We start from the raw sequence: 27,880 nt of genomic DNA, 5'->3' as shown, positions 1-27,880 counted from the left end.
TGATATATTCATCTAACATTTTTCAAGACGTATTCTTCAAAACTCACTCATAAATGGGCTCCTGGACCTCTTATAATATATCCAATATTAAATAGATCCACCCAGCACAGCTGTGTAGACTATCAGCTATCAGCCTTTTACCCCACCTAACACTTCGCATTACAAATTAATGCCTATAAGGCGTTGAAACAAATGCTCTTTAGTGAAGCTCACTTCATACTGCCAGCATTGGTTGTAAGGGGAGCATTGAAGTTACTCATAACAAATGCTGACAGCTTCAAGTGAATCTCTCCTCCGCTTTTTCTAATCTATTTTATTCATCAACACATGAAATGTCACTCTTGTAAGCCTTCAGGGAGAATCGTGTCCCACTTTATTTTAGTAGTACCTATTAGTTGATGAAAAATTACAAATATTCATTAGCTGATTATCTGCAATAATGGAACTCCAACTGGTGTGTGTGTGTGTGTGTGTGTGTGTGTGTGTGGTGTGTGTGTGTGTGTGTGTGTGTGTGTGTGCGTGTGTGTGTGTGTGTGTGTGTGCGACCAGTGCAGAAATGTGCGTGTATTTTTCGGTTAATGTTTAGAGTTTCCTTATAATAGGCTACCCAAAGATCATTTTACACTCAGACTTATTGAGGAACTATTTTGCTTCGTATCTGACCAGCTGTTGAAACAAGGCGTTGTATTTAACTATACTATGCCACCACAAAGCAATTCTTATTCAATAATCAGGTCCTTCAACCTTCTAAGATACTTGTTTCTAGTTCTCGGGTTCTATCCTTTCTACTCGCATGCACTGAAAAAGTCCTATCTACGCAGTTTATTACTGTTCTACTGTCTACTCATATCATTTTACGACATATTTGTCACTATAATCATAATATTAGCTGCAGGGGATATTATGATTGAAGCAACGCTCGTTAGGAATGTGGATTTCATATCGATTGGTTTTGGAGAAATACTCATCTCTATTACTGGTTTAATATTGAGGCTGCTCTATAATTGCCAAGCACACAAATTGGTTGATTTCTTTCAAAAATGGTCGAGTCTTGAATGTGAGTATGAAAACCTAACTGGAAAGCAATTGAAAACAATGGACTTGAAAAAGTTTTCGCCAATTGTGCTGGTCAGTTCGACTTTCGTTATTCTACTAATGGCAACCTATAAAATGGAAGTGAACGGTAAGTAAAGTGCCTATGGTAGGAATGGCCAGAATCAATACATAAATAGTGTAAATCGAGTCTGTAGCTGACAAATAATTTGTTTCACTCAAATAGGAAACATAAGCGAATATGTCATTCACATAATTTTTATTACACATTAATGCATTTATTGAATAATTATTATTTGATTTATTTTCTAATAAATAAATTATTATTATACTGCACACATGTCAAGTTGACATGTATAAGGATTCTTCTCATATAATATTGTATGAAATGCCATTCAAGTTGATGTAGGTATTCCACTTGTTTGAGGGCATGTATTCTCAAACAAGTTTATAAGATGAAGCCTAATAAGTTACTTATAATTCATAGCCTTCTTTTTCCATATTTTTGTCTAACTGGAATATATTATTGTATACTTCTTCACTGAACCCTGGCAATAAGCTTTCATAAATTATCTTTTTCTGTTTTCAATGTAAATATTACCTTGTTTATTGGTATTATATCAATTTTTGTAATTGTTCTCTACTCTAGATTTATCCGACGTTTTGATTTACTATACTGTCTCTATTGCCTATACTATGAACTATCTGACACTCCTCTACACTGGAATAATATGGAATATGATGACAATTGCGCTGCAAAACACATCTCGCCAACTACTAAAAGACTATTCAAGCGAAGAGTGTGCTAACTCCTTCATTGAAGATTGTGATAATTCAAAGTACAAAGATCGTCAAGGTCTCAACAATTCTACTAGCGAAGAGATCCACTACACTAGAAGTATTAATTCGAACTCGAAAAAGCAGCATTATCTCTGTTTATGGATAAAGTTGGTCAATTTACAGAACTTATTCTCGGGTGCCTTTTCGCCAATGTATGGCGCTCACATGACGTTCAACTTCTTGCATGTCCTGTTCATGGGATTTGGTTGGACTGGAGCTCTCTACCGGTATGTGGCACCTGAAAAAGTTAGCACCACTGTCGAGGCTACACAAATTCTGGCATTGTGGGTTGAAATAGCACAGAGTTTCATCTATATTTTGGTCGGATCTACCACAACTGATGCGGCACAAAGAGCGGTAGGTTCGCCGCTTTCCTTTTTATTTTCTTCTTCTCAATTTATTTTATCAAGTTTTCATTTGACCAGATCATTTGTAAGTTTTGTTCTGAGTAAGCTACATCACCTACATCACATTCGTTCCAAAATAGATTTTATTAACTTCTGCAGATTCGTCTGAAACAATCATAAATTACCGTACTCGAAAGATTCATTGTTACAAATAATATGAATAATTCTCGTCGTTATAAGAATAATAAAATAATCCATTAATTTCTAAAATATTGATATTGCTCTGCAAAATAATTTTTCAGATGGATGAAGAAAGCAAGAAAACACTGTTGAAAATAATCAGAAGAAAGAAACAAAATAATCTCCCTAATGAACAGGTGGGCTATCATCCATCTCTATTCTTTTCATGATTCAATTATAAAATTATTATAATATTGAACTCTTAGGCTGGTCACACACCGATTAGACAAGACAAGACTAATCACGTTTAGTCACAATACTTTACATTGAAGCTTATGACGCAGCACACACAGATTAGTAATGATTAGACATGACTCCATAAGCAACTATTTTAAGTATTGTGACAAAACGTGACTAGTCTTGTCTTGACTAATCGGTGTGTGAGCAGCCTTACAATCGTTATAAGTCCAATGTATTTTTAAAATTGAATTTGTTCATATTTTATCAATTCGTATCCTCTTCTCTCATTTCTTTCTCTCATTGTTTTCAATCCAGTGTTTTATTCATTTATTCTGCATCTTTGTGATCAATTCTCTCGTTTTCATCTGACATCATTTATGCCGAACTGTGTTTTTTCAGGAAGTGAATTTTTTGAAAATTGTAACAAGAACCAAAATCAAAATGAGAATACCTGGATATGGAAGGATTGATAGAGAATCTTTTTGTAAGGTGAGGACGAGACTCTTGGAAATCTTCTCATGACAATATAAGCAATATTACTGATGGAAAATCCTTTTTATAAAGTTAGGGAACCATACTCAACTTATTTATTTTGATCTTGTTGTGCAGGCATTATCAAACACGGTCTCAAAAGTATAGTTTTCGTCCATCTACTATACCTATAATCATATTATATTTATTATAATTGTCAATGAAATGAATAAATAAATAAATACCTGAAGTCGTAGGTTATCATTTACATTAATCGCTAGGAATAGCATATTTTTACAAGTATTATATACCGTATATTTTCCCCCTTATAGTGAGTAAAATATACTTGATTTTATTCATATAGCATGATATAAACAACACAATATTTATGAGCTTGAGATGTAAATTAACAATTTCTATAAAAACAAGATCAGCAAAAAAGTTCCATCTTTATTAATGTTGTGAATAATATGTATTTGCAAATACTTGTCATTCTAGCTTTGTAGCTTGGAAGTATATATTGTGTAGAAATAATATTTTCTGGAACGAAACTATATTCATGAAGGTTGAGTCAAATTTAGCTATTTATTATAAATGCTAAAGTTATCGTTGTAGGTGGGTCTGCTTGACAACTGTTTCCCTTAAGAACTCGTAGTTCTGTAAACAGTAGACCTCAAGCAGTATTCTCATCCACAAGTACCTGATTGAAACTATAGACCTTATGGAAATACAGCAATAGACTGGCTTCTCCACACATCTGTGTAATCACTTGTCAGCTGATTTATGATGAATAATTCTATAGTCTGATTTTTAACTCTGTAATATTGGCGTATGAAGGAGGCTCCTTTTTCCTTTTATATTATCCTTTAAATGCAAAATTTTCAAAAAAACTTGTATATACTTCGACGCGCAATTAAAAAAGGAACATACCTGTCAAATTTCATGAAATTCTATTATCGCGTTTCGCCGTAAATGCGCAACATATAAACATTTAAACATTAAGAGAAATGCCAAACCGTCGACTTGAATCTTAGACCTCACTTCGCTCGGTCAATAAGAATTTCCTCTTGATCGCTAGGTGCACAAACGACTATTATTAGAATCAATCATGATAATACTATTAGAATAATCATTTCAATAATTGTTAATTTCATTATTAAAGATACAAGCAGAAATACTTTTTGAAACAAAAGGTTTATTTTAATCAAATATATTCATAACATTTCTAGAGTTATCGGTGTAGCCTATAGGTGGTAAAATAAATGTTATGTCCCATTTTTTCCTGTTACCATCTCACAAGTAACATGAATTATTTGATTTACAGATTCTAATTACTTGGATTAATTATATGATAATTCTATTACAATTCCGAAATTTGATTCAAGATGATAGTAAAGATCCAAAAGAGAAGCAAGGGTTTGCTTGGAGCATTGGTAATTTGTGAAAGAGTTTTCGTTCACTACCAGAGGTGAGATCTTTGGCTAAATGATCTGCAGTGTCTTTAAAAAGATTGAATGTGCTTATTATAGAAGTTCTATTCAACTACCGATAATGCATTGTTCATGTCTCACACTGGAATTCTCACTAACACGTGAATAGAAAAAAATCTGTATTGGGCTAATCATATTTTTTAGGAGGACAACATCTTGCTATGCTCAAATCATGAACAACTTCCCCATTTCTGAACTTCGACAATACTATGTGTATGAAAACACTCATTTTCAACAATATAGAGCAGCTAGTCATATGGCCAGAGTATCAATTGATCTTGTGAGAAATCGTTATCCGAACCGCTTGATCAGTAGGAATCCAGTGGCCTCCTCGATCACCCGATCTGTTAGCCTTTTTATGGGGATACCCCATCAAGTCAAAGGTTTTTGAGACTCGTCCGGCAATAATACAGGACTTATAAATGCTGATAACACAAAAAATTCGTTCAATAACACCAGATATGTTGCGGCGTGTTAGTGAGAACCTGTATGTGAGACTTGATAAACAATGCGATCAAAATGATGATCTCCACTTACTTAGTGGAGTAATATTCAAAAAGTAACATTTCTTCTGTATGAAACTGAAATTTCAATTTGTGTTCTTGTGATTTGGCGGAATATATGACTTGAAATTATTTTCTGTGATTTTTTAAGAGGTTGGTACCTACCTAGAATAGTGCCACCACGTATAAGTACCGCAGTAATAAATTATTATCAATTCTAAATAAGGTTAAATTTCAATCCAAAAATCATTAAGGTTATTGGTTACAGTGAAGAATCTGTTATGATCAGACTATTCAAGAATGACAATTTAAACATGAACGTGTAATAATCTCAAAAATTCCACCACTAATTTATCACCTTATTTTCCATATATTATATTTTAGCACAGATAAAAAATTTATAGGTAGGCTATTTCTTGGGCATATAAATAAAAAATATTTTCAGCAATCATCACAACACTATGGTGATATAGGCTATGCTGTTTTCAACAAGCTATTATCAATTAACAAGATATAATGAAGATGTGTTATGAAACTATCCAAATAAGAAATATAAAACAGATAAATGCTAATAGAAACTAGAAAGTTAATTTAACGAATTCGTTTTACTAAAATAAAGGTTTAAGGCAGTAGATCTACTATATTCAACAAACAGGCAGTAGGCAATAATAGCAGGTTAATTGGTGAAGTTCAATGCTCTTCAAAAGTCGATCATGAATTGACGTGAATCATATTGGTGACAAGGGAGTTCATAGCTTGGTTCCTGTTTTTTTTTTTTTTATCATAAGTTTAAGATTTTGTCATCATTGCTGAATACTCTCAATTTTGATTTTGCATGTTAAACTTTCTCTATTTACTTTTCCAAGGAAGTACTATTTCTACTTATAAGTTGCAGTTGGAATCAATCGATAAGTTACAAGAGTAGGTAGTTGAAGGTCATATCTAAAACGATAAATCATTTTTGGTTTCAGTGAGAAATTATGAAGGATCAGTTGAGTGGTGAAAACTCATCTCATAACACTCGATCCACTGGTGAAGTCTACAAACCCCACCCCCCATCCACAAATTTCAAAATCCTGGCTACGCTAGTTGCCTCTTCTAATAATAATCATAAATATTCTCCCAACCTAATTAGCTCATGCTCCCTTACTAAAACAGGTATTAATGCTCGTGAATGTCAATCTGATTCACCAGTCTTTCAATAATAATAATAATGTACATCTTTTGAATACTTTATTGGAAGACTTCACTTAGAGCTTGTTCACATGACCGCGACTTACGCTCGGTTGTCGCGCGGCTCGATTTGCCAGTCTCGTACACATGAACACATGACAGCGATTCATGAGCGATTCGCCCTCGATTAAGTCTGAGATTACAACCGCCGCGATTCACCGGCGACTACTAAAACCGAGCGATCGCGCGACAACCGAGCGTAAATCGATGTCATTTGAACAGACTCTTATAGTAGGACCTAAATCGTATTAATTCAATGAATACACAGTAGTTGCAAAACGCTCAAGTATATAATAACATATTTATACAATATTATATAGATCTATCTTTGGTATATTTAACATATATTGTGAACTTATCGCAACCTGTGGATTTTTGTATAAAATCTAAATCTTTTCCTCGTGATTGAACCAGAGTTAAATCACAGACAAAGAAATCAATATTATCATGGTGCACATGCTTAACAATCCATTATCTGTGGTAGTAAACATACACAGTATAGGCTTGATGATTCCGTTCAAAAATCACTTTGAGTCCTCATTGCTTGTCAATAAAGTCAATCAATCAAAAGTCAGTCTTTAGGTAGCGAACTGTCGCTCTTGCCACGGGCATAGGTGCGAACAGTGGCCTTGTTGCCGAGCATTCTGTCCAGCAGAGACTGTTTGTTCTTGCGTCTGGCACTCAGCACTTCTCGGCACAGTTCGTGGAACACTTCGCCCACTTGTTGCACCTGTTCCGCCGCTGCCACTTCGTTGAACCAGCACTCGTAGTCTTTGGCAAGAATTTCGCCTTGTAAACAGATTGTAATGCATTAAACAATTTAATAATGATTCGTATCTGTATCATAAAAATATAAATAATAATTCGTATGATTGTAATGATTCGTATCAGTATCATACAAAAATTGAATTATGATTCATATGATTTGTATCAGTACCGTATCATACGAATACTGAATAGGCCTACTTTGTACAAATATACGTAAATGAACGTTGTTCATACTTTGGAATTTATTTAGGCTATAATAACCCAATATAGTTATAATAACCTATATAACACTAATAACCCAATACTCATTGAATAATATCTATATTGAGGTCCACGTTATAATGACAGTGTTTTATTAGCAATTGTATTGCTATCCTTGTGTATAATTCAACAAAGCGGATATCGCTATCTCATTCTCGCTTTGCTCTGTTGCCAGATCGTCTTTTAACAATGTAGAATTAATAATTAATTAATTAACAAAATACTTCATCTTAATTATGGAAATTAATTATGAAATTATTGAAAAATATAGTTTATTGCTTAATAAAATTTAATTGATTATTTTAAACTAGAATGTACAGTAGGTAATATTACATCAATAAACCTGTATCAGATACCGTCTACAGAAGGCTTTGTCTATACAGAGGATCGGCAACGTTGTTTTCCTATCTTCTTCAACTCCTATTATATATCACTATAGAAACCAGCATGAATGTATTGTAATATATTGTATATAAATAAGAAAAAGTTATCTGATCCAAATAAAATCTAATTTTGTAATGTGAAAAATAAGTGGTGTGGAGAATGCTTTTCACATAATGAATACCATATAGGCTACGGAAGTTTTGCTTATGTATTCAATGAGAAACCGATGTATGTGTTCACTCGGACATTGTGGTTGTAATAATATATTCAACATCAAGTATGATATGCAATAAAGTACAAAAAAGTGATTTAATAGTAATCTTTTTTCAAAAAATATGTATTGAACAAAGCTTTTCATAGCATACAAGGATTATTTGATTATGTATTATGTTTTTAATGAGGAACCGATGGTTTGCATAAATTCAAAGTTGGATATATTTTGTTATAAATTATTATTTCATTGAGTACAGTACGATATGCAGTACCTACCCAAGCCTATCATCTAACTTACCATACCTATTGGAAAGTCTGTAATTGGAAATGATAATTTCCAGTAGGAAACACGAAACTGAATTTAAGAAATGAGATATGATAGTAAATTTTCAATCAGTTTGTTTTCAACGATCTGTTTACGTACCTTCTTCAGTGGAGACCTGTCTCAAATGCACCATATCACCTTTGTTGCCAACTAGAACCAGAGGCATATCACTCAGTATCTGTTTGGCTCTGCGAATGTAATTGAATGATCTCCTATCAGTGATTGCATAAACTAACAGACATCCATCAGCCCAGTTCAATGTTTCATTGCTTGGCAGCTCATCTTCAGCCTGAAATCATCATGAACAATTCAATTTTTCATTTTTTATTTTAAATCTATTCTCTCAAGACACAAAATAACCATAATACCGCAATCGAATTGCACTGAATCGCCTACTTGAACGCAAAACTCACAACTGTATGCTATTTTTAATGCAACCTTGTGAGAGAGGAACAGTACAAGGTACGGTATCTTTAGTTTTTCTTTCCCGATCTGTGCTTTTTTTAATAAAATACACGTAGATATATTCAGTTACTGTATTTTTATTAGATCTTAATTATAACTGTATATTTCTTATATTATTTCATTTTTATAATGTTATTATTAGCTGTATAATTCTTCTTTTATATATATACTTTCTATCTTATTTTTATTTAAAATTTTATTATGTTGAAAATTATTTTATTGTGTGGAGGAGGTAGAATGGATTTCTACCTGTTGTCTGCATTAATTAATAAATAAATATATAATTTTGGGCATTATTCACTGTACAGTATTTTATTCTGTTCGAATATCCTCAAATTTCAAGTACAAATGGATAATTATATTGAATGACCTGGTTTGGATCTTATTTGCTGTTAGAGTTCTAAAACCTGTCCTAACTAATTCCAGAGCTTCTTTGAATGTCCATCCGAAAAAATCAAGTAAAAAAAATTGAAATATATGTATGACAGACAATAGGCAAAATGACAAATTAATGCGTTCGAATTTCTGATCAAAATAATTGAATTATTCTCTGTAAAAGGCTAATAGTAGGTAGTAAAATTTCATCTACTAAATCATATTTATGATAATTTTGGCGTTTTCCAATGGGTGATCAATGATCAAAGTTCAAAAATCTGTCACATTTGCATACTGTCATAATATAACTTGTTTTAACCAACATAATACAAGAAAGATATGATAATTCAACAAGCTATAATAATTGTAGCAAATCACTGAATAATTTTTAGTATTATGTTATCAGATAATATGGAGTTCCATAATATCGTTAAGAATACGCGAATGAATCTCTTGGATAAGAACTATCTCACCTTGGGGCATGTGTCTAGGATCTCAAATAAAACAGGCTCACCATCAACTAAGACTTCATGCTTATACCTCGTTTCTGAAAAAATAGATCTGCATCAACTATCAAGCTACTGCACTAATTATAAAGAAAAATACCACTGTTGAATATTATGCATGTGAATGGTATAAGCCGGTGCATTTTATTTTAAAACATACATAAACAATAAAATGAATCTCACAAAAATATAAGTGAGTCTATTTATAACTTCTTATTTATAAGAATAGTAGAAGAATGTAATGAGTTATTGAAAATGTTTTACACAGACAAGTAGAATAAACTCATAAGAGACATCTGAGGACTTGAGCTTTTTTGAATGAATAGGCTAATTCATTTTATGACATGATTAATTTTTCAGCAGAGAATGGTTTCAATGCTAATAAAGATGAGAAATCAATCTATGACTTTGTTTCAGGAGTTAATATGAAGCAGAAAATGTTGTGCGATTCATATAACTTGGCATCGTTTAGAGAATATAGGATTAAGCCTTTTCTCTCTATTAAAAATTCTTCATATTCATCTGACTTATTGTTGTCAATATAGTTCCTTGAACCATTCTGCCAATAAATTTATTCATTGAAAATGGAATTTTTCTTGCAATTCGAGGTATTATTTTGCAAAATGTTTAGTTCAACTCACCTGCCTGATGATCATATTCTCCAATGTATCTCCTTGTTAAGAATCTCACAGTCAGAGCTGAAAAAATAATTAAAAAAGTCATAATTTCATCTGGTGGAATTTTGAAAGTTTTAGAGCAAGTAATGGAGTTTTCACAGGTTTATAATTATTATTTATAATTATTACTATTCGATGTTTGTATCTTTTAGTTCCAGCATTAGGCTACATATTTTCAATAACTCGTTTTTTACCACAAACAAAGCATTTGTGTTAAGTTATTGTTGAATGGCTTTAAGGAAAAATCAGTACCTACCTAAGAATATTTGTATTTTTTGGAAATCGAAATAAAGATTAATTGAGAAATGAATCTCTCTTATTAGTATTAATAAATACATAGATTTGACAAACCAAATTAATTCCGCCTATAAAAAAAAGATATTTTTTTCCAATGTCTCATGAATCAGAACTCTATTTTTGTGCTCTGTGAATGCCACTACAATAAGATGAGCTCACAAAGTACTGCAAAGAACTAATTGTTAGTGATCTATATATTTTGGCTCGATATGTTCAATGTGCCAAACAGTTTTGAATATTAATTGATAAGGCTAATATATTCCAGAAAAAAACAGCCGGCAATTCTCTATAATCACATCTTCAACTTTGTGGAAAGCTATCCAGCAAAGTCTAGTTCCAAAAAGTCTTTCCAACTGAAAGAATTATCATAATAATTATTATGATCCCCAAACTCAGTTAATTTTATCCCTCTTCTTCACCTTCGTACTTTTCCATTCATGAACTCGATTTTTATCCTTGAATTTGAATGATTTAACGCACATTTTACTGTACTTAATCTTTCCAGTCCTACCACAAATTTCTTCAGGTTTTTATTCTCCAGTCTTCACTGTATTACTGTAGGAACTAAATATCTATAGACTTACTTAATACTTATAGTTTATTTCATTTGTAATTTATCTATTCGAAAATGAAGGACAAAAATAATTGTTATCCTGATAAAATAAATTTTCACCATAAATTATCCCAAAGTAATGTCCTATAATAGAAATTAACTAATTAAAATTTTACTGTACAGTAATCTTATGAAACTTGTAAAAATATTTTCCACAATTATTTGTCGTATGTGAGTAATGCGACGGATGAGTAAGCCTGCAGCCTTGGATGTGTCCCCGAAGGGGAAGCGATTTTCAAACGCACGAATGATTCTCAGAGGAGTCGACATATGAAGTGGTCACCCTTACAACGGGAGAAGGTGTAGCAGACGCATCCATATCTTCTAACTACGAAACAATCGCTTCCCAAACCCACGTTATGGAAATGGAAAATAAAATTGATGATTGAATTTGAATAATGCTCTAATTGAAGGTCTGTATGGGTCTGATTTATCGAAGCATTATTTTGTTACTAGCCTATTATTTTCATTAGTTTTTCATTATAGTAGGTCTAGTCATCATTTGGTTCACAATTCACATAGATTATAGCATAGCTAGAGCTAATAAAATGCTTAGTTTTGTTATGAGGAATACAGCTACTGTATAACCTTGATGAAATATGTACCGTTTATGTGTCACTGGTCCGGAGTGTGTAGGAATATTGCTCTGTGATTTGGAACCCTTATACTGATTTGTGTAGGCCTACTCATGGTCTTGAGGTAGTTCAGAGCAAGTTTTTGAGGTTTCTCTATTACAAGCGCTTCGGCCAATTCCTGGCCTTTGGGTTTTCCTACAAACCGATTGAGGGACCTTTCACTTTGTATCATTGAGATTACTAAGGGAGAGAGTCATTGATTTCCGTTCATGGTCTGTTAAGGGGTCGATTTTCTTCTCCTTCGCTGCTCTCATTGATCAGGCTCCATGTTCCTGCGGTCAATTCCAGAAATCATCCCCACCTTTGATATTATCAGAAGTAGAACGGTCAGTGGCTACGATGCTCCCCTGTTTAGGTCTTTTCGATTATACAATAGGATTAATAATGTATTAGATTTTTTAGATTCAGACGGGAATTGAATAAGATTTATGTTTGTTAAAGTTTTGTTTTTTATTTCTTTTTTCTTTTTCCTTCCCTATGTATTTGGTATGGTTCTGTTTTTTCCATATCTTATGGTTTCTTGGTTTTATGGCCTGCTGTCATTGGTAGGCGATTGTTGTGTCTTTGATCTTGATGGCCACAGTGGAATTATTTTTGGGAACTCTTTTAGTAGTATTGTTGCTTCATAGACCATATCATTTCAGTTTATATTATTGGTATTTCCAGTATAATCACTCTATTCCTACAATAGGTTCATGCCAACAGTTGTCCTACTAACATAAAATTATCTTCATTATCTTTACATAATATATTAGTGTTTTTAACTATAAGTTTCATGTATGCAAAGTTTCCCATTATTCACTTTTCTTTGCTTCTTTTTTCTTTTCTTCTTGAAATCTTCAGTATTAGCATAGAGAAACGATAGTGTCACGCTATTGCTTCTCTATGGTATTAGTTAAATACGTCTTTCTTTTTTTTATCTGCTACTATAAGTTTCATATTTGCAAGGTTTTCTACTATTTTGTTTATATCTTGTTTTCAGTTTTTTCCTAAAACTCAGACTAGATTAGTTATTTTATTTTCATATTAATGTTTTTTTCAAATTGTATGCTCAATGTGCGTTATGAGGGCAATAATGGGATTTAGTTCCTGGTGCCCTCAAATATACTCTCCACATGCATTTATACCTATATTGTTTATACGAATTTGAGTCCACTGTCTGATCTAAAAAATGACATATTCAATGATGCTAAACGTGATGAAATTGTAATTGTACAGCAAAATATTCGTAGTTGTAGGACGAATTTCGATGCTTTTAGCCTGCAAATAGAGTTATTTGAAAGAAGACCAGATATAATAATATTAACTGAGATATGGGTAGATGTTAGCGAGATAAGTCAGTACTCTTTGTCTGATTACACGGTTCACTATAAATGTAATAATGCTAATAAAGCAGGAGGGGTAGCGGTGTTTGTATCGGATAGGCTACTTTGTGTTGGTCTTCATGACAGTGACATAAGAACAGCAGATTGTAAGCATCTGATTTTATCGTTATATAAACTAAATTTGATTTACTATTGAAAATAGTATCAATAGTTTCAAATAAATAAATATTTACATAACATACTTTTATTTTCATTATTATTTCTCACTATTTTTCTATCGCTATCCAATTATATTTCGTATATAGGCTACCCTACTTGCTTTAATCCGACACACGTATCCTCAGACTGCGGTACCCTAGAATCGGGTAACACCAGGACAGGTGGGAGATACACTCAGACTCAACCGCTTCTGTTCGGGGCTTAAATCACTTTAATACGTCCCGATAGACTTGTTTCGCTTGGATGCAATTGCCTGTCTGAGTAGGTGGACACATACGATACATATTATAGATGTTCCAAGGCTATGTATACCTGTATTCGGTGCTTAATATGATATGTTGGGGAAGCGGCGGATTAGTCGCCGACACTAAATCTCCAGCAAATGCGACAACGATGATCGAGTCCTGAGAATTAGGTCCCACCACTTTAATCATTTCTCATCAGTCACTGAAAAGCGACATTCTCACCTGTATTCACTACAACACACTCTTATAACGTATCAGAAACTATTTGGACACTTTCCAGTTGTTTAAATTTAACCGAATCTTGAAGCGATGATGACTGAATAAGATAGTTTGTCACTTGAATACGGAAGTTTTTACAGACGTGTTTGCTCGATCAAAATTCAATCGCTATGAATTAACTTGTTTACATTTGAAATTAACTTTGATAACTCATACTTTAATAGTTTATTTCTACTAATTATATCTCCTCTTATAGCGTAGGGCCTAACTTATACTGATCTTTTCAAAGAAAGATAACAAAATATGTGTTTTGTTGGAAGATATCTCATTGATGTCGATAAGAGACCCGACCGGCCAATACTCATCAACATAAATCTTTGAACTAATGCTAAAAAAGATCTGCTTTTAATTTGTTTATTGCGGATGATGCCCAAGTGAGCTTTTTTGCTTGTTGGTAATAGAAAGTGAGAGCGTGATTTGATAAGATGATCAAACATCCATGCCTACAGACGGTATTATTGAAAGTAATGACCAACTAAATGCCTTTCATATAACATTATCATAGAGCAAAGATAGCATAAGTATAAAAGATAGCATAGTATAGGGCGTTTATATTCCAAATTTCAATGTTAACTCACATAGTCCTAGTAGTTCTTACACTTTCGCCCGGCCAAAACATCAATAACAGAAAGTAATAGGCTTGAGTTAACAAAAAATCGGCTTAAAATTTTGAACATAAACCGCCTATAACATGGTATGGGATATCTTTTTATATTATCTTTTCTCTATGGAAGTATCATAGTAATCTATCTCTATAGATATTATGATAGTATTAGCAATAGAAGTATAATTTTCCTTCATCAATAATGTTCATGATTCACACCCATTTGAAAACTGTTGAAGTATAGTCTGAAAGTCTATAAATATTTTATTTGTTCCAATAAATTTCAGAAATTTCTCTATTTGGGTAGCCTCAAAAGTTGATAATAGGTATTGCAACATCGCAATCTCTCCAGAAAGATATAATATAGGCCACATATATTATTTGGTTTGACAAGTTGATTGCTAGTTTTTATGGTGCGAAGGCGGGCGGGCTTGAAGGAAGCTAGCTGAGTATGTCTTATTACTGCTATATTCCTAATCATAAAATGATTATAATTTCATATCTAGTAATTATTTAATAATTAGTAATCACCCCTAATTACGGCTTTCTGGGTTCTTGAATCAAATGACTGGCAAAAATCGACTGGTTGACTAATGTTATTGCTAACCTATGCATAGCAGCGTCGTGATGCTACTGTTGAAGGGGTGAATCGTTCCAGGGATCAACTCGTGAGATTGCAACTATAGGTAACATTCTGAGACTGTTTTAGGATTCATCTACATGAATTGCCAGGCATCTTTATGAAGTTTGCCATTTTAAAAGTCAAGTGCGATTGTTTAAATGATGGTGAAAAGTAATTAATAATTCAACGAAGAATAGACATTGATAAGCTGCATGTAATAAGCAGAGCCTTTACCCCAGCAAAGAAGGATCAACATATACATTATTGACAATCTAGTACACCTGCTTCTTTTCAAAACCGGTAAACAAAATCTAATTTCGTCTTAGTGAAAGGACTTAAATGCGTTACTGTTCTCATGTTTACATACGGAAAAGGTTTGACCTCTTCAGTAAACTCTCTCATTCAAGTTTATGAGTTTCTACTCAGAGGCAAGTCAATAGGTAAACTATTGCACCAGGTTTAATGCTGATCTTCTACCCTCGATGACTGACAAGTTGAGAAGTAAAAAGTAAACAATAGAATTCAAGTTTGCAATCTTTCACTATTTCTCGTATTCCTGCCACAAAAGAAGATAACCGCTGGTCCAATTTGCAAGTGTGCCAATTTTTTCGCAACAATTCTCAAAGTTTCTTTGTATTTTTTGTCTTCATAATATTCTTGAAGTGGCTCATCTTCACAATCGTAGAACGTTGCCAGTTCTGTTTCACAGTTTGTAGCCTTGACAAATGATATTCTCCGAGCTAGTTTATTTCGAGCAATGCAATAAAATATGATTGTGTATACTTACAGATTTCAACATTTGTATCGTTATTTTTCGGTATAAAAGATTGATACAGGCTGCACAGGGAACAATTTTCCGAATCACTTCAGATAGCTCTGGGTGACTATTTACTGTTTAATGATAATGAAGCATGCAAGGGAGCAACAATTGCTAAAATTGGAATAACACTTTTAAAATTTACAGAAAAATTCAATCCATTTCAAAGTTATACATTATTGTTACCGTGACTCACACGTACATCATCATAATCATCCGTCAAAAGAGTTGCATTCACTGAGATTATTAGTGCTCTATTTTATTGATCAAGAGGTTTTCAGCAACACCAACATTGAATATCCACTATTGAATATAGCATTATTTCGATTTTGGAATAAGATTTGTTGCTGTAGAGTTATATGAAATAATGTTAAAATCACCTATTTCTCGCTTTGGAAAAAAATTCACTAATTCTTGATGTTCTAAGTACGTACCAATACATCAACACAATTTTTTCCAAATTTGATTTTACAACTTTCATAACTCAACGGCGGGTACTCATTTGAAGGATTGCTATTATTTTATTGACCGAGCGAAGTGAGGTCTAAGATTCAAGTCGACAGTTCTGCATTTCTCTTTATGTTTATATTTATGTTCTTATGTTCCGCATTTACGGCGAAACGCGTTAATAGATTTTCATGAAATCTGACAGGTATGTTCCTTTTTAAATTGCGCGTCGACGTATACATACAGTTTTTTGAAATTCTGCATTTCAGCTATAATACAAAAGTAAAAGGAGTCTCCTTTGAACGCCAATATTACCGTAGAAATCAGACTTTAGATTTATTCATCATAAATCAGCTGTCGATTGGATTATAAATTGTATGCAATGACGCATGCAATTTATATCTCGATGTAACTTGGTGAAAAATCAGCTGTCGTGTGGACTATTAATTGCAAGCGCTGAGGCATGCAATTGACAAGAAGTAGCATATTATTCGCTCCCGACTTTTCTCTGCTTTCAACTCGGTAAGCTTTTGAAGATAGTAGCATAGTTGTTTACAACAAATTATTGTCGATACAACAACCCAAACAGCCATTAGTTGTTTACACACCGACATGCCGTCAAGCACTGCCGTTAATGATTTGGTGATTAATCAAAATAAGTTATTAAGGTATCTTTATTTCAAAAAGTGTAATACATTTTGTCCAATAGCCTTTTTCACTGAAACTTCGAGGTCAAAATTTAAAGTCCAAAAATCAAAAACCAGAAGATCCATTGGAGCATTAATGATATTATATGAAATTCTAAATAATAATATTTTCATGCCAGATTTCAACAATTCGTAAAATTTTCATGTTCCGTGCAATAGACCAAGACTTAAGCTATTTCAAATACCGTTTGTCAGAACCGCTCACCATTTCAATTCCCACCTGAATAGAACAATAGACTAAACCCATTCCTTGACCCCCCCCCCCCCCAATTCTATGACCGCTACAATGCATTCAAAAAATCTTGTGAAAAATTATGCTGCTCAATTGATGATTGAATTATTATTTTTGAGCTTTACTAAATCTTTATTTTTCCAATTGTTTCTTCTTTCTTTGTATATTTCTCATACCCCTTTCTTATACCCCTTCACCAACTTCCCTGAATCTAACTCAAATATCGTTCTCTTCTAATCTTATTAGTTATACTGAATCGTTTTGAATATTTAATGAAGTGTGATATTATTTTCTTTTGTTTGCCCTTTTAATAAAGTTATATATAACTTCACACCGACACTGACACGTCAGGACATGACATAACTCTGATGTACAGTATTAGAGGAGGCTGTGGTTTTTAACTAGTATATTTAAGCTACATATCAAGAGTGTCGAACAGCAATGGTCACTAGTGTGTGATGAAGACATTTTTGGAGGGATGGTGGGAAAATGTATTGAATTTTCAAGTTTCAACCCCTCAACACCTCTCTCAGTCGACCCTACTTAAATCATCACAGCAGTGTTGATAATCAGCAGTAAATCATCATACATTAGCTGTCACCTGTCATATCCTAATCTGATTTGAACGCCTGCCAATATAAATCACCTCAACTCATCAGAGAACAGAAGCTGTCTTCTTCTATCTCTTCTCGATTGACTACGATCTAATTAATGATCCAAACATCAATTAGGCTATACTCATTATTTAAATATTAATAATCTTTTCAAATACGTCTCTGGAACCCTGATTTTACCTCTGCATTTAATTGCAATGGATGCAAGGATAGTCTATATAAATATAATTTATTGAATTGAAAGTAGAGAAGATTTCAACTACCGGTATTGTATTGCTACCTGTTGTACGGCTGATTTGAGAATGATACAAAAGACGGTATAGTCGTTTTAACCATAAGCTGCGATGTTTAGACACACAGATTCGCACTAATATTTCTTCTTATTAATTTTATTTTATTAACAAATGGAATAGAAGCGAATATGAATTTATCAGAATGAGAGCTATATATAAAGCCAAACTGATAGATTGAAGAGTGTGTAAAAAGAAAACTCAATTATAGAGAAATAATTGAAAGAGCATTTTAAGCTAGTTACTGCTTTTGACCCAAGGCCAAAATCATTATCCATCTGTTTTTTGTATGTTCTACAATAACTTTTAAAAACTTTGATCAATCGGCTTCAAATTTTGTTTCCAGATTTTTTAAATCTTCTAAAGCACCCACAAGCTGCGGATTTCAAAATCAGAATGATGGTTTATGAGCGAACTCTTCAGCCCATTGGGATCAATAGTAGAATTCTTTCAGATGGAAGATATCAATAGTAATAAAACCTGCTGAGTTTGACTCTGCAAGGTATAACGCAGGGTGTTGTAATTCTTAGGGTCGAAAGTTTGTAAAATTAATTTTATTTCTCATTGAATTTTGTCTTTCAAACGTTGCTTTACAAAATTAGGAATCAATCTGTTTCTGCCAAACTTTTCTTATCATGCTTATTTCTCTGGTGCGAAAATGCGGGATATAGGATACGCTATCACAGAATAGGTACAGAATGGAAACTTGTAATCAAACGCCTATCTAACCAATGCTTTTTACATGACGCCAAAACTAAACACGTCACGTGACCTTGGGAAGTTCCAATCCTGGTCTTCTGATTGGCTCGTGGTAGTGAACGAGATCAATTGATCCGGATCATTAAAGTGATCCGAACCTACCATCAATACTATTACAATGCGGCGCTTCCTAACAAGATGGCGGATTTTGGCGTCAGGGACTAGCCAAGTTTCCATACTGTATGTATACTGTGACGCTATTTCGGGATGATAATAATCTTTGAATCTACTGGATTATATTTGAATATTCCATAGATCAGATCTGTGCTGAATAACTTGACTGAGAAAGATAGATGAGAAGGGTATGCATTACCAAATTGTGAAATTACAAAAAGAGGAATCTACTTAATTATATTTGAATATTCCATAGATCAGATCTGAGCTGAATAACTTGCCTGAGAAAGATAGATGAGAAGGGTATGCATTACCAAATTGTGAAATTACAAAAAGAGGACAAACTGAACTAAATTTAGTTCCAAAACAAAACAAAAGCCGTCTAGCTATCGGCATAAATCTCTCGCATCAAGTCTCTTAAACATTGCTTTTTAGATCTTGGCCTCTGTTTTCATTACAAAAGACGTTTTGGGTCCAGTGCTCATTTAACTGTTGCTCTTGTGATGAAGCAGAAAATTCCTTATTGATTTATTGGTAACACGCAGCTCTTCAGTGTTGTTTCCAAATGTGTAGCCTACATTCATGAGCTGAATTATTGAAAATTGATTTATTCGATTTTTAATATTATGAAAAAAACCGTTTACCATACATTCGTTTTTTTCTAATTCCCGAACACATTTCCAAACCCTCTGCCCAATTATATTTATTTTATATCATATTGCAAATTGTTTATACTATTTCGATTGGAAATGTGTCATCTTCAAATTGAAACTCATAATTGGAACCGCTTCAAAACAGATCTGCTAGATTCCATCTAGTCTTCTCGTATTCCAGATTGATGGCCAGGATAGCCGAGAAATTGAAAAAATGGAAGTTCTCGGAATAGGTTAGAAGATATAATGTTGATGAGTATTGTCAGGAAGAGAATTATCTTAATCGACTCCAAGTGAAAAGCGTCACATCAACTGGAGAGCATCAAGGCCATCAAACTTGTGCTAATGAAATATGGAACTGTTAAACAAGATTTCAAGCTTCAAACTGATTAACAAATAAACTCTTATCAGAATAATAACAGAATGTAGAATGGAAAGTGTATTTCGATAATACATATAGAGACTCCTTTGTTAAATTTCATAATAATACAGGTGCGTGGAGGTTTATTGTAGTGATTGGAGAAGAAGATTACCCTAGATAGCTGATGCTAGCTTTCAACTACAGTAGTTTATAAAATTCTGATCCATTTTGAGCTTGAATGATTGAACTCTTCCCATAAATTAGAATAGCTGGACTTTATTCAGGGGTTCCCATCCTCCTAAACGCAATGATGCACCCCCTGCTATTTTTGAACTATTAAGCGCGTTAAAAAAGTCGTCAGTCGTCTTTTCATCATTTAAAATTACTTTTTTGGGACAACCCAAGATTTTTTTTAAGTAAAGTTGAGTTGTTATGAATGAATAAATTTAAAAACTGTAGTAATTGCATGCAATGAATTTATTCAGCTGACAAAATCACATTTTTTTCTTATGTACTTTCAATGTTATTTTTATATCCTAGAAAAGGACGAAGGGGTGAGTCAATTTTGTTTTCCAACGAACTTGACCTGTTAAAAGGTGTGAACAATATTTGAAGCCGATTGATCAATTCTTGCTAAAGTTATTGTAGAACACACAAACTGACGGACAACGTCGTCGACATTCTAGAACGTTACAACATTTTTGGTCTGAAACGCCCGCTCACCATCACTTGGTCCTCAACAGGTGTTGCAGCTCTGGGTCAACAGGCGAGCAGTTGCCTTCTGACACCCCCCTCCCACCCTTACTTATAAATCCTCGCCTTGCCGCCAAAATATAACGTAAATCTGGATTCCCGCCAACTATTTATAAACAGTCGAATTTTTCTACCCACACTCTCGTTCGCATCCATACACAACGAGAATCGCATTTAGTCGATTATTTAGTGTTTGAAAACGTAAAGCCCGTTACTTTTGCTCCTCTCCAGTTTTTATCTTGATTTTAATCAGCCCACGCACCACTTCCCATCCGAACCCATGTGGCTCAGTTTGTTGTTTGTTTGTTAGAATCTTACAATAACAAGTAGTTGTAATGGTGCGATAACTATTTTCATACCACGATGAATTTGATAAGTTGGATCATCCAATAAAATTGGTTCCTTAGTTACATTTTTATAGAAGCGTTTTGTCTGAATTTCTGACTAACAACGCATATCAGAATTCTCCATTATCCACTCATTTCCAAACATGTTCTCTTTCTTCACAGCGGAGTAACAGAATCCTTATTTTTGTGACTCAAATAATCGACTTTCTGATAAACCTTCCACCAGTATCAACAGCTGGTAGGCTATATTTTCCAAATCGGTTCCTACAAATTGGCTGGAAAAGTATTACTGCAGTGTGGAGCAAACATTTTTGTGAGTAAGGCAAATATCTCAAATAATCAAGTCCGATGATTGCTTGGATCAGTACAATCAGTTGGTTATAAATAGTTGGTTATAATGATCATAGTTGGTTTATTTTTCAAATCACTGCCTTCAAACTCGAGAATGGAAAATGACCAGTAAAGCGTGGCGTGGAATAGACCAGAGTGGCCTGATAAAGATTGTAACTGTCACTATCATTGTCTTTCAAGCTTCTAATTGAATGGAAATACTCTTAGAATAATAAGAGATGATTTGTGTGCTTAGAAAATTGCCGCATATCATGAGAAAAAGATGCATCCTCCTTTTCTGTGAGTGGTAGAACTGTGGATAAATAGAAACTGGGAAACAGCTTCTAAAAAAGTCTGGTGATTTTGAAGTGACCATTGAGGCATAATAGCAACGACAACCGCAACCCAGCAACTAGAACGAAAAATATTTATGAAGAGGATTTGGGAGGTGCTTACCGCTTTTTCCAACCCCAGGTGCTCCAACAACGGCTACCTTCACTTCAGATAGTGACGACTTTTTTCGCCTTATCCCACGAATAGCATTCGACGTCATTTCCTGTGAAAAGAAATGAAAAATATCATCAACTTCCACCCTATATTTTTCTAAAAAATTCAGAAAAGGTTGATTCAGTTCGATAGGTATATAAGATATTTTCGAAAATCAAAAAATGTATTCTATGATAATTATTTGAATAAGTTTACTGCCAATCTTTTATGTATCACTCTTATTACTTAAACAGAGCTTTCATATGTTTTACTTACATCCAGGTCATTTATAGGCATATGATCTGCCTGCAAGACACGGCCATAATCAAAATATCCCTTTTTCATTATTGCATCTTTCATTCTATGTGACATGTGAGAATGATCTTACCAGCTTAAGGAGTACCGACTCAATAAATGAATAGATTTATCTACTCAATTTTAGAAATACGGAAGTATTCATAGTAATCATAAAAATTATAACTGAAATGATTTCCTGAAATCATAACTGCTTCATTTAATGCTGTAATGGTGACAGAGTGCTGACCCGCAAACTCAGGTCTATCATTCCTATTTTCAATCTCCCTTTTATCCTCTCTCTGTATGTTTTGATTGAATATTCTCATCAACTGATCTTTTGATTGGAGCAAAATTAACTAAGAGAAGAAACCTCTCCATCACGTTCGTAGTCCTCTATGAGGAGTAGTTCACTTCCTACAACATGAACAAGTTTTCTATATTTTATTGAAAATTTTCACGAAAATGTTTTTTATAACTAAGTTTTGAACAATTGATTTGTTAGAGTGAATTAAGTATATTTTCAACTGATTTCCAGGTTTTATAACTGGACCGTATCACAATTTCGGTGTCTATATTACTTCGTCTCTATTACTTTCTCATCTTCGTTCTCTTCAATCTATTAAATTTTCCTTCTTCAACTGCTACAAATATTGATTTCTCAATTAATGTTCGATTGGATCTAATCCCTTCTCTATGAGGAGGATATATCATATTAGATTTTCCAATAAAGATACGTTCTTTACAATTTTGGACTAGCAAACGAGAAACTCGAGAAGTTCTCAAGCCGAATTGAATTCACCACATCACTTTACACAGCAAAACAATCTAATCTTCATCTCGCCTTCGCATTTAAATGGGGAACTAGATAATCTCTATTCTGTTTGTCGCATGCGGTCTGATAACTTTACGATGTTCTAGCGCGACTAAATAATCATCAAACTAGAAAATTTGGCAAGCCAAAAGGGAAAGAGACGCTAAATTAATTTGTAATTTGAACACATAGCGACTATAAACTCAACGAACAGTCGAAAACTCTCAAATATCAACTCAAACATTTTGAATTTATTTGAATAGGACTGTAAGCCATGTGCCTCCAATGATGATTGCGGAAAACGTATTTAATATGTTATAACATCCACACACACACACACACACACACACACACACACACACACACACACACACACACACACACACCACACACCACACACACACCACACACACACCACACACACACACACCACACACACACACACACACACACACACACACACAACACACACACACACACACACACACACACACAACACACACACACACACACACACACACACACACACAACACACACACACACACACACACACAACACACACACACACACACACACACACACACACACACACACACACACACACACACACACACGACGCGATGAGTGAACTTGAACTAGCAGCCTTGCAGAATGAAAATACAGAGGAGGTCGCATCACATAGTGGGAGTCGAAATTGAAAACATATTGGCTGTGATCTGAAATGTACGGTAATGTAGGCTACTATTTCGCGACTTAACAGAAAACAGGTTATTCTTGACCAATGATCCTTGGCTCTTCAAGTACATGTAAAAAATCAAGTGACTCAACTCAAACTGAAATAATTTTAGAAATAATCTTTCAATTTTAATTTTAGGAATCCTTTCAATTGTGTGATGCGTTGAGATTCTAATTTTTACTGAAGAAAGCACTGAAGATGTCATAACAGCCTGAATATATTGGTTACTCATATAATGGAATAATTTGTTTGAAATTCATGACCAGTTTTCCTATGTGACCAATCTAATGCCTTATATGACAAAACTAATGAGGATATACTTATTATAGTTTTAGTGGAAGAATTGTATCATAAATTCTCCATTACAAGAGATTGAAATCTCATTATCATATCCACACATAATTTATCTCAAACTAAACAATTTGAATGTAAGAGTTCAAAATTGAACTGTTTTATCTACTTTTTGGATTCACACTATCACTTTTACATTCACTGGTTTCTAATGAGCTCTTCACACACTGATCATTTATTCCTCATCCTATCGTTGGAATTTTATACTCATTTCTTGTTTCCAAGGATGAAATGAGAAATACATCATTAAGTTTCTAACTTGAATGGAAATGGAACGCTTAGATCGAATACAGTCACAAGTTAAAATTGGGAACTACCAGTTCCCAAAATAGTAGAGGTTGAACTTTCTATCGATGTTGTATTTTGTTAGTATATTGGCCATTCCTATTCCACTATGAACTTTTGTGAGTCTGATAGCATCAAGATTAATTTTAATCAATATTTCAAAAGCAAGCAAGTCAAAGTATATGAGTACTGTATGCTTGCTGTGTAAAGGCACAGAGGAAAGAAGCACTATGCTTATTCCGTATTCTTGTATGCTTATTCCATGGTAAAGGGTTGTCTATTTCTCATAAAATATCTTCGATTTGAGCCTTATGGATCAACAAGGGAACAAAACTGTATACTAATAGGCTAATGATTTTTTACATTGGCATTATTATAAAGGAAGTAATTTGTAGAAACGTATAGGAGAAAAGTGTATATTTATATATTAATTTTCAATAAAAATATGTAGTATTGTCACATGGTTACACTTTATAGTTGCTATGGGCAACTAACTTAATGTTTAAAACAATTACCTTGTTTTAAACTGTATAATAAAATGGATGTTAATTGAACATATATAATATTCATTAATTAGAACATAACATTGGCGACGAAGGTGAAAATAAGATGAATTGATAATGCCGAAGAAAAATACTACGGTGCCGACGAGGCCCAAGGAAGGAAACGATACGGAACAGCAACTAAATGTACAAACAAACAACCTTCTCAAACCAAGAGAATTGGCGATAGACCCAGACTCTCCTTCGGCTGAAAGGGATTGGAATCACTGGAGAAAAACTTTTGGAAATTTTTTGCAGGTTACTGGAACGAAGCCTGAATACCAAATGATGATTCTGATAAATTTTCTATCACCTGCACCATACGAAATAGTGGAAAACTATTCAACTTACAAGGAGATGATGTTCATGTTGGAAGAAATGTTTGTTAAACCCAAAAATTAAATTTATCATCGATACTGTCTTGCTACAGCGAAACAACAAAATGGTCTGCACTGCAGACAGGAGAATCTGTTGAGAAATTGGGTTTCCATGACAATGAACTGTCACTTCAGGATGGATGTATATCCAAAGGTTGTAGGAAATTAATACGCTTCAACGCGATCTTCTCAAAGAACTGCATGTTGGACACTTTGGTATGGATAAGATGAAAGCTTTAGCTAGAAGTTATTGTACATGGAAGAACATAGACAAGGACATTGAAAATATGGTAAGGACTTGTAAACAATGTTGTTTGAAACAGAACCAACCAAAGAAAGAACCAAATCATACATGGCTTGCTCCTCAAGGACCACGGGAGAGGATACATATCGACTTTGCAGGACCAACACAAGGACAGTACTATTTCATCATAGTGGATTCATTCACCAAATGGACTGAAGTAAATCCCACTAAAAACACGTCTTCGGAATGGTGTATCAAGGAACTACAAAAACTATTCGCCAAATTTGGCCTACCCTTGGTTTTGATCTCGGACAATGGAAGTCAATTCACATCATTTACTTTCAATAAATTCTTATCTGCAAACGGAGTGATACACAAAACAACGGCACCTTACCACCCATCTTCCAATGGGCAAGCAGAAAGATATGTCCAAACAGTAAAGAATTCATTGAAGGCAATGGAAGATGAAGAAGGAAAATTGGAAGTTAAACTCTTCAGATTTCTTATGCAGCTTAGACAGTCTCCCAATGCAACTGGATCGAACGCCTACAGCTTAATGTACGGGAGAGATATTAGGACACGCCTAGGACTGCTGCGGCCACGGTCTAATACAAGAGCAGGAGCACACGAAGGAACTAGAAGAGCCAGGTGAGAGTTTAGGGTGGGAGACAAAGTACAGACACGAAATTATTTGAATCCACGTCTCAAGTGGAGCTTTGGAGAAATAACTGCAATAGGAAGTGAACTTTTATATAAAGTGAAAATGGAGGATGGTTCAATATGGAGAAGACATATTGACCAACTCCTCAAGTGTGCAATTTGAGTGGGGAGAAATGTCACATGATTACACTTTATGGTTGCTATGGGCAACCAACTCAATGATTACCTTGTTTATAAGTTATTCAGTTTGTATTTAACTATATAATAAAATGGATGTTAATTGAACATATAATATTCATTAATTAGAACATAACAATTATAGACCAAGAATAAAAGTTTGGTGTCAAGAGCATCTCTCATTGGCCGTTTTCACACTCGCTGATTGTCGGTCAATCATGACTGACACTCAGAATCGTCCATTGATTGAATGGATTATAAATAGCTGATGGTGATAATAAGCCAATCGGAGGACAATTCTGAGTGTCGGCCGACAATCGGTAAGTGTGGAAACGACCAATAGGTTGAAGCTGTGTGTTGAAAGGGTACGTTGATGATATAAATCTGAATAGAGAAAGTATAATAATTAATAATTATTGAAATTCAGAAATTGAAAACGAAAAGAAATTAACTCATAGCTAACATTATATTCGAATTTGATAAAATTTTAATAACACAATACAAAATTTCATCCAGGAAAAGCAAATTATGCAGAAAGTAAAAAAAAAAAATAGGTGAATAATTAATTTAGTGTGATGCAGTAAACTGACCTCATCAGTTCTGAATTGAACTATGGGTGGACATTCATATGGGAAAACCTCTCAATAAGCTATTTTCATTATAATGAGACCATTAACGTTCTATTTAAAAGAGTAAGCTCACCTCTTTTATTGCTGAAAAGAAAGGAATCCTTGCTAAATATAGTCTGGTGATGGAGATGGGAGCTGAACTGTGTTGACTAATATCAATTCACAAATTCGCCGCTGAATGAGCAGAACAATTCATTTCAACGTCAGACAACACAAGAAAAAGCCAAACAAACGCGGAGCTATCAGACGCTAAACTGATTCTAGCCGAGCACGAGTGAGATACTCTCTGGTTTTGGGTAAGAGGGGTGGGGGTCGGTGGAGAGTGAACCCCTACTTTCAATCTTTCCTTGCAAAGCTCACTTACTTACAAGAGTAGTGCGACTAAAAATACTTGTCTCGACATCAATGCACTATGAGCAGTTATCTTATTTTTAGTTTTCTGTTAAGGTCAGCATCAAACATCCTTTACCTACTTTTGACGTATGTTTTCAATCTGCCCTCCAAGTTATGGATTTGAAGTTTCAAACACCAAATACTATTAATATTTCTGCGAGGTGACTATGCTGACTCCATTCTGAAGCATAATTGCTAATCTACTGCATGTAGATTTCATTATTCTAATTGAACAAAGGCATAGTTTAGAGATGGTTTTCTTTCATATGTTTTAAGAAAACTGGAGTATGCTTAGAC

General features: G+C 33.9%; 2 protein-coding genes across 2 annotated transcripts; one reads left to right on the top strand and one right to left on the bottom strand.

The window, feature by feature from the left end:
* Positions 1–559: 559 nt before the first annotated feature.
* Positions 560–7,255, top strand: LOC120351946. The gene is made up of 6 exons (XM_039430941.1): positions 560–1,183; positions 1,703–2,250; positions 2,543–2,617; positions 3,060–3,149; positions 4,456–4,599; positions 6,096–7,255. Exons 1-5 carry the CDS (start codon positions 700–702, stop codon positions 4,573–4,575), a joined length of 1,317 nt encoding a protein of 438 aa, XP_039286875.1. The 5' UTR covers positions 560–699; the 3' UTR covers positions 4,576–4,599; positions 6,096–7,255.
* Positions 6,629–27,548, bottom strand: LOC111049385 (ras-related and estrogen-regulated growth inhibitor). The gene is made up of 6 exons (XM_022335432.2): positions 27,264–27,548; positions 22,051–22,150; positions 10,296–10,352; positions 9,622–9,695; positions 8,408–8,597; positions 6,629–7,146 (listed from the first exon to the last, which is right to left on the bottom strand). The coding sequence occupies exons 2-6, from the start codon at positions 22,145–22,147 to the stop codon at positions 6,929–6,931; spliced, it is 636 nt and encodes a 211-aa protein (XP_022191124.2). The 5' UTR covers positions 22,148–22,150; positions 27,264–27,548; the 3' UTR covers positions 6,629–6,928.
* Positions 27,549–27,880: the final 332 nt, after the last annotated feature.

This window comes from Nilaparvata lugens, chromosome 6 (assembly GCF_014356525.2).
Source record: "Nilaparvata lugens isolate BPH chromosome 6, ASM1435652v1, whole genome shotgun sequence".
Classification (NCBI taxonomy): Eukaryota; Metazoa; Arthropoda; class Insecta; order Hemiptera; family Delphacidae; genus Nilaparvata; species Nilaparvata lugens.
This window is presented reverse-complemented; position numbering and strand designations above follow the sequence as displayed.

What these genes read in the sequence shown, in the direction of transcription:
- LOC120351946 (XM_039430941.1), top strand. Translation starts at nt 700, where the DNA reads ATGCCACCACAAAGCAATTCTTATTCAATAATCAGGTCCTTCAACCTT. An exon ending in CTGATGCGGCACAAAGAGCG is followed by an intron (nt 2,251 to 2,542) that starts GTAGGTTCGCCG and finishes ATAATTTTTCAG; the next exon opens with ATGGATGAAGAAAGCAAGAA. An exon ending in ATAGAGAATCTTTTTGTAAG is followed by an intron (nt 3,150 to 4,455) that starts GTGAGGACGAGA and finishes TTTGATTTACAG; the next exon opens with ATTCTAATTACTTGGATTAA.
- LOC111049385 (XM_022335432.2), bottom strand. Translation starts at nt 22,147, where the DNA reads ATGACGTCGAATGCTATTCGTGGGATAAGGCGAAAAAAGTCGTCACTA. An exon ending in TCCTAGACACATGCCCCAAG is followed by an intron (nt 8,598 to 9,621) that starts GTGAGATAGTTC and finishes TGATGATTTCAG; the next exon opens with GCTGAAGATGAGCTGCCAAG. An exon ending in ACAGGTCTCCACTGAAGAAG is followed by an intron (nt 7,147 to 8,407) that starts GTACGTAAACAG and finishes TCTGTTTACAAG; the next exon opens with GCGAAATTCTTGCCAAAGAC.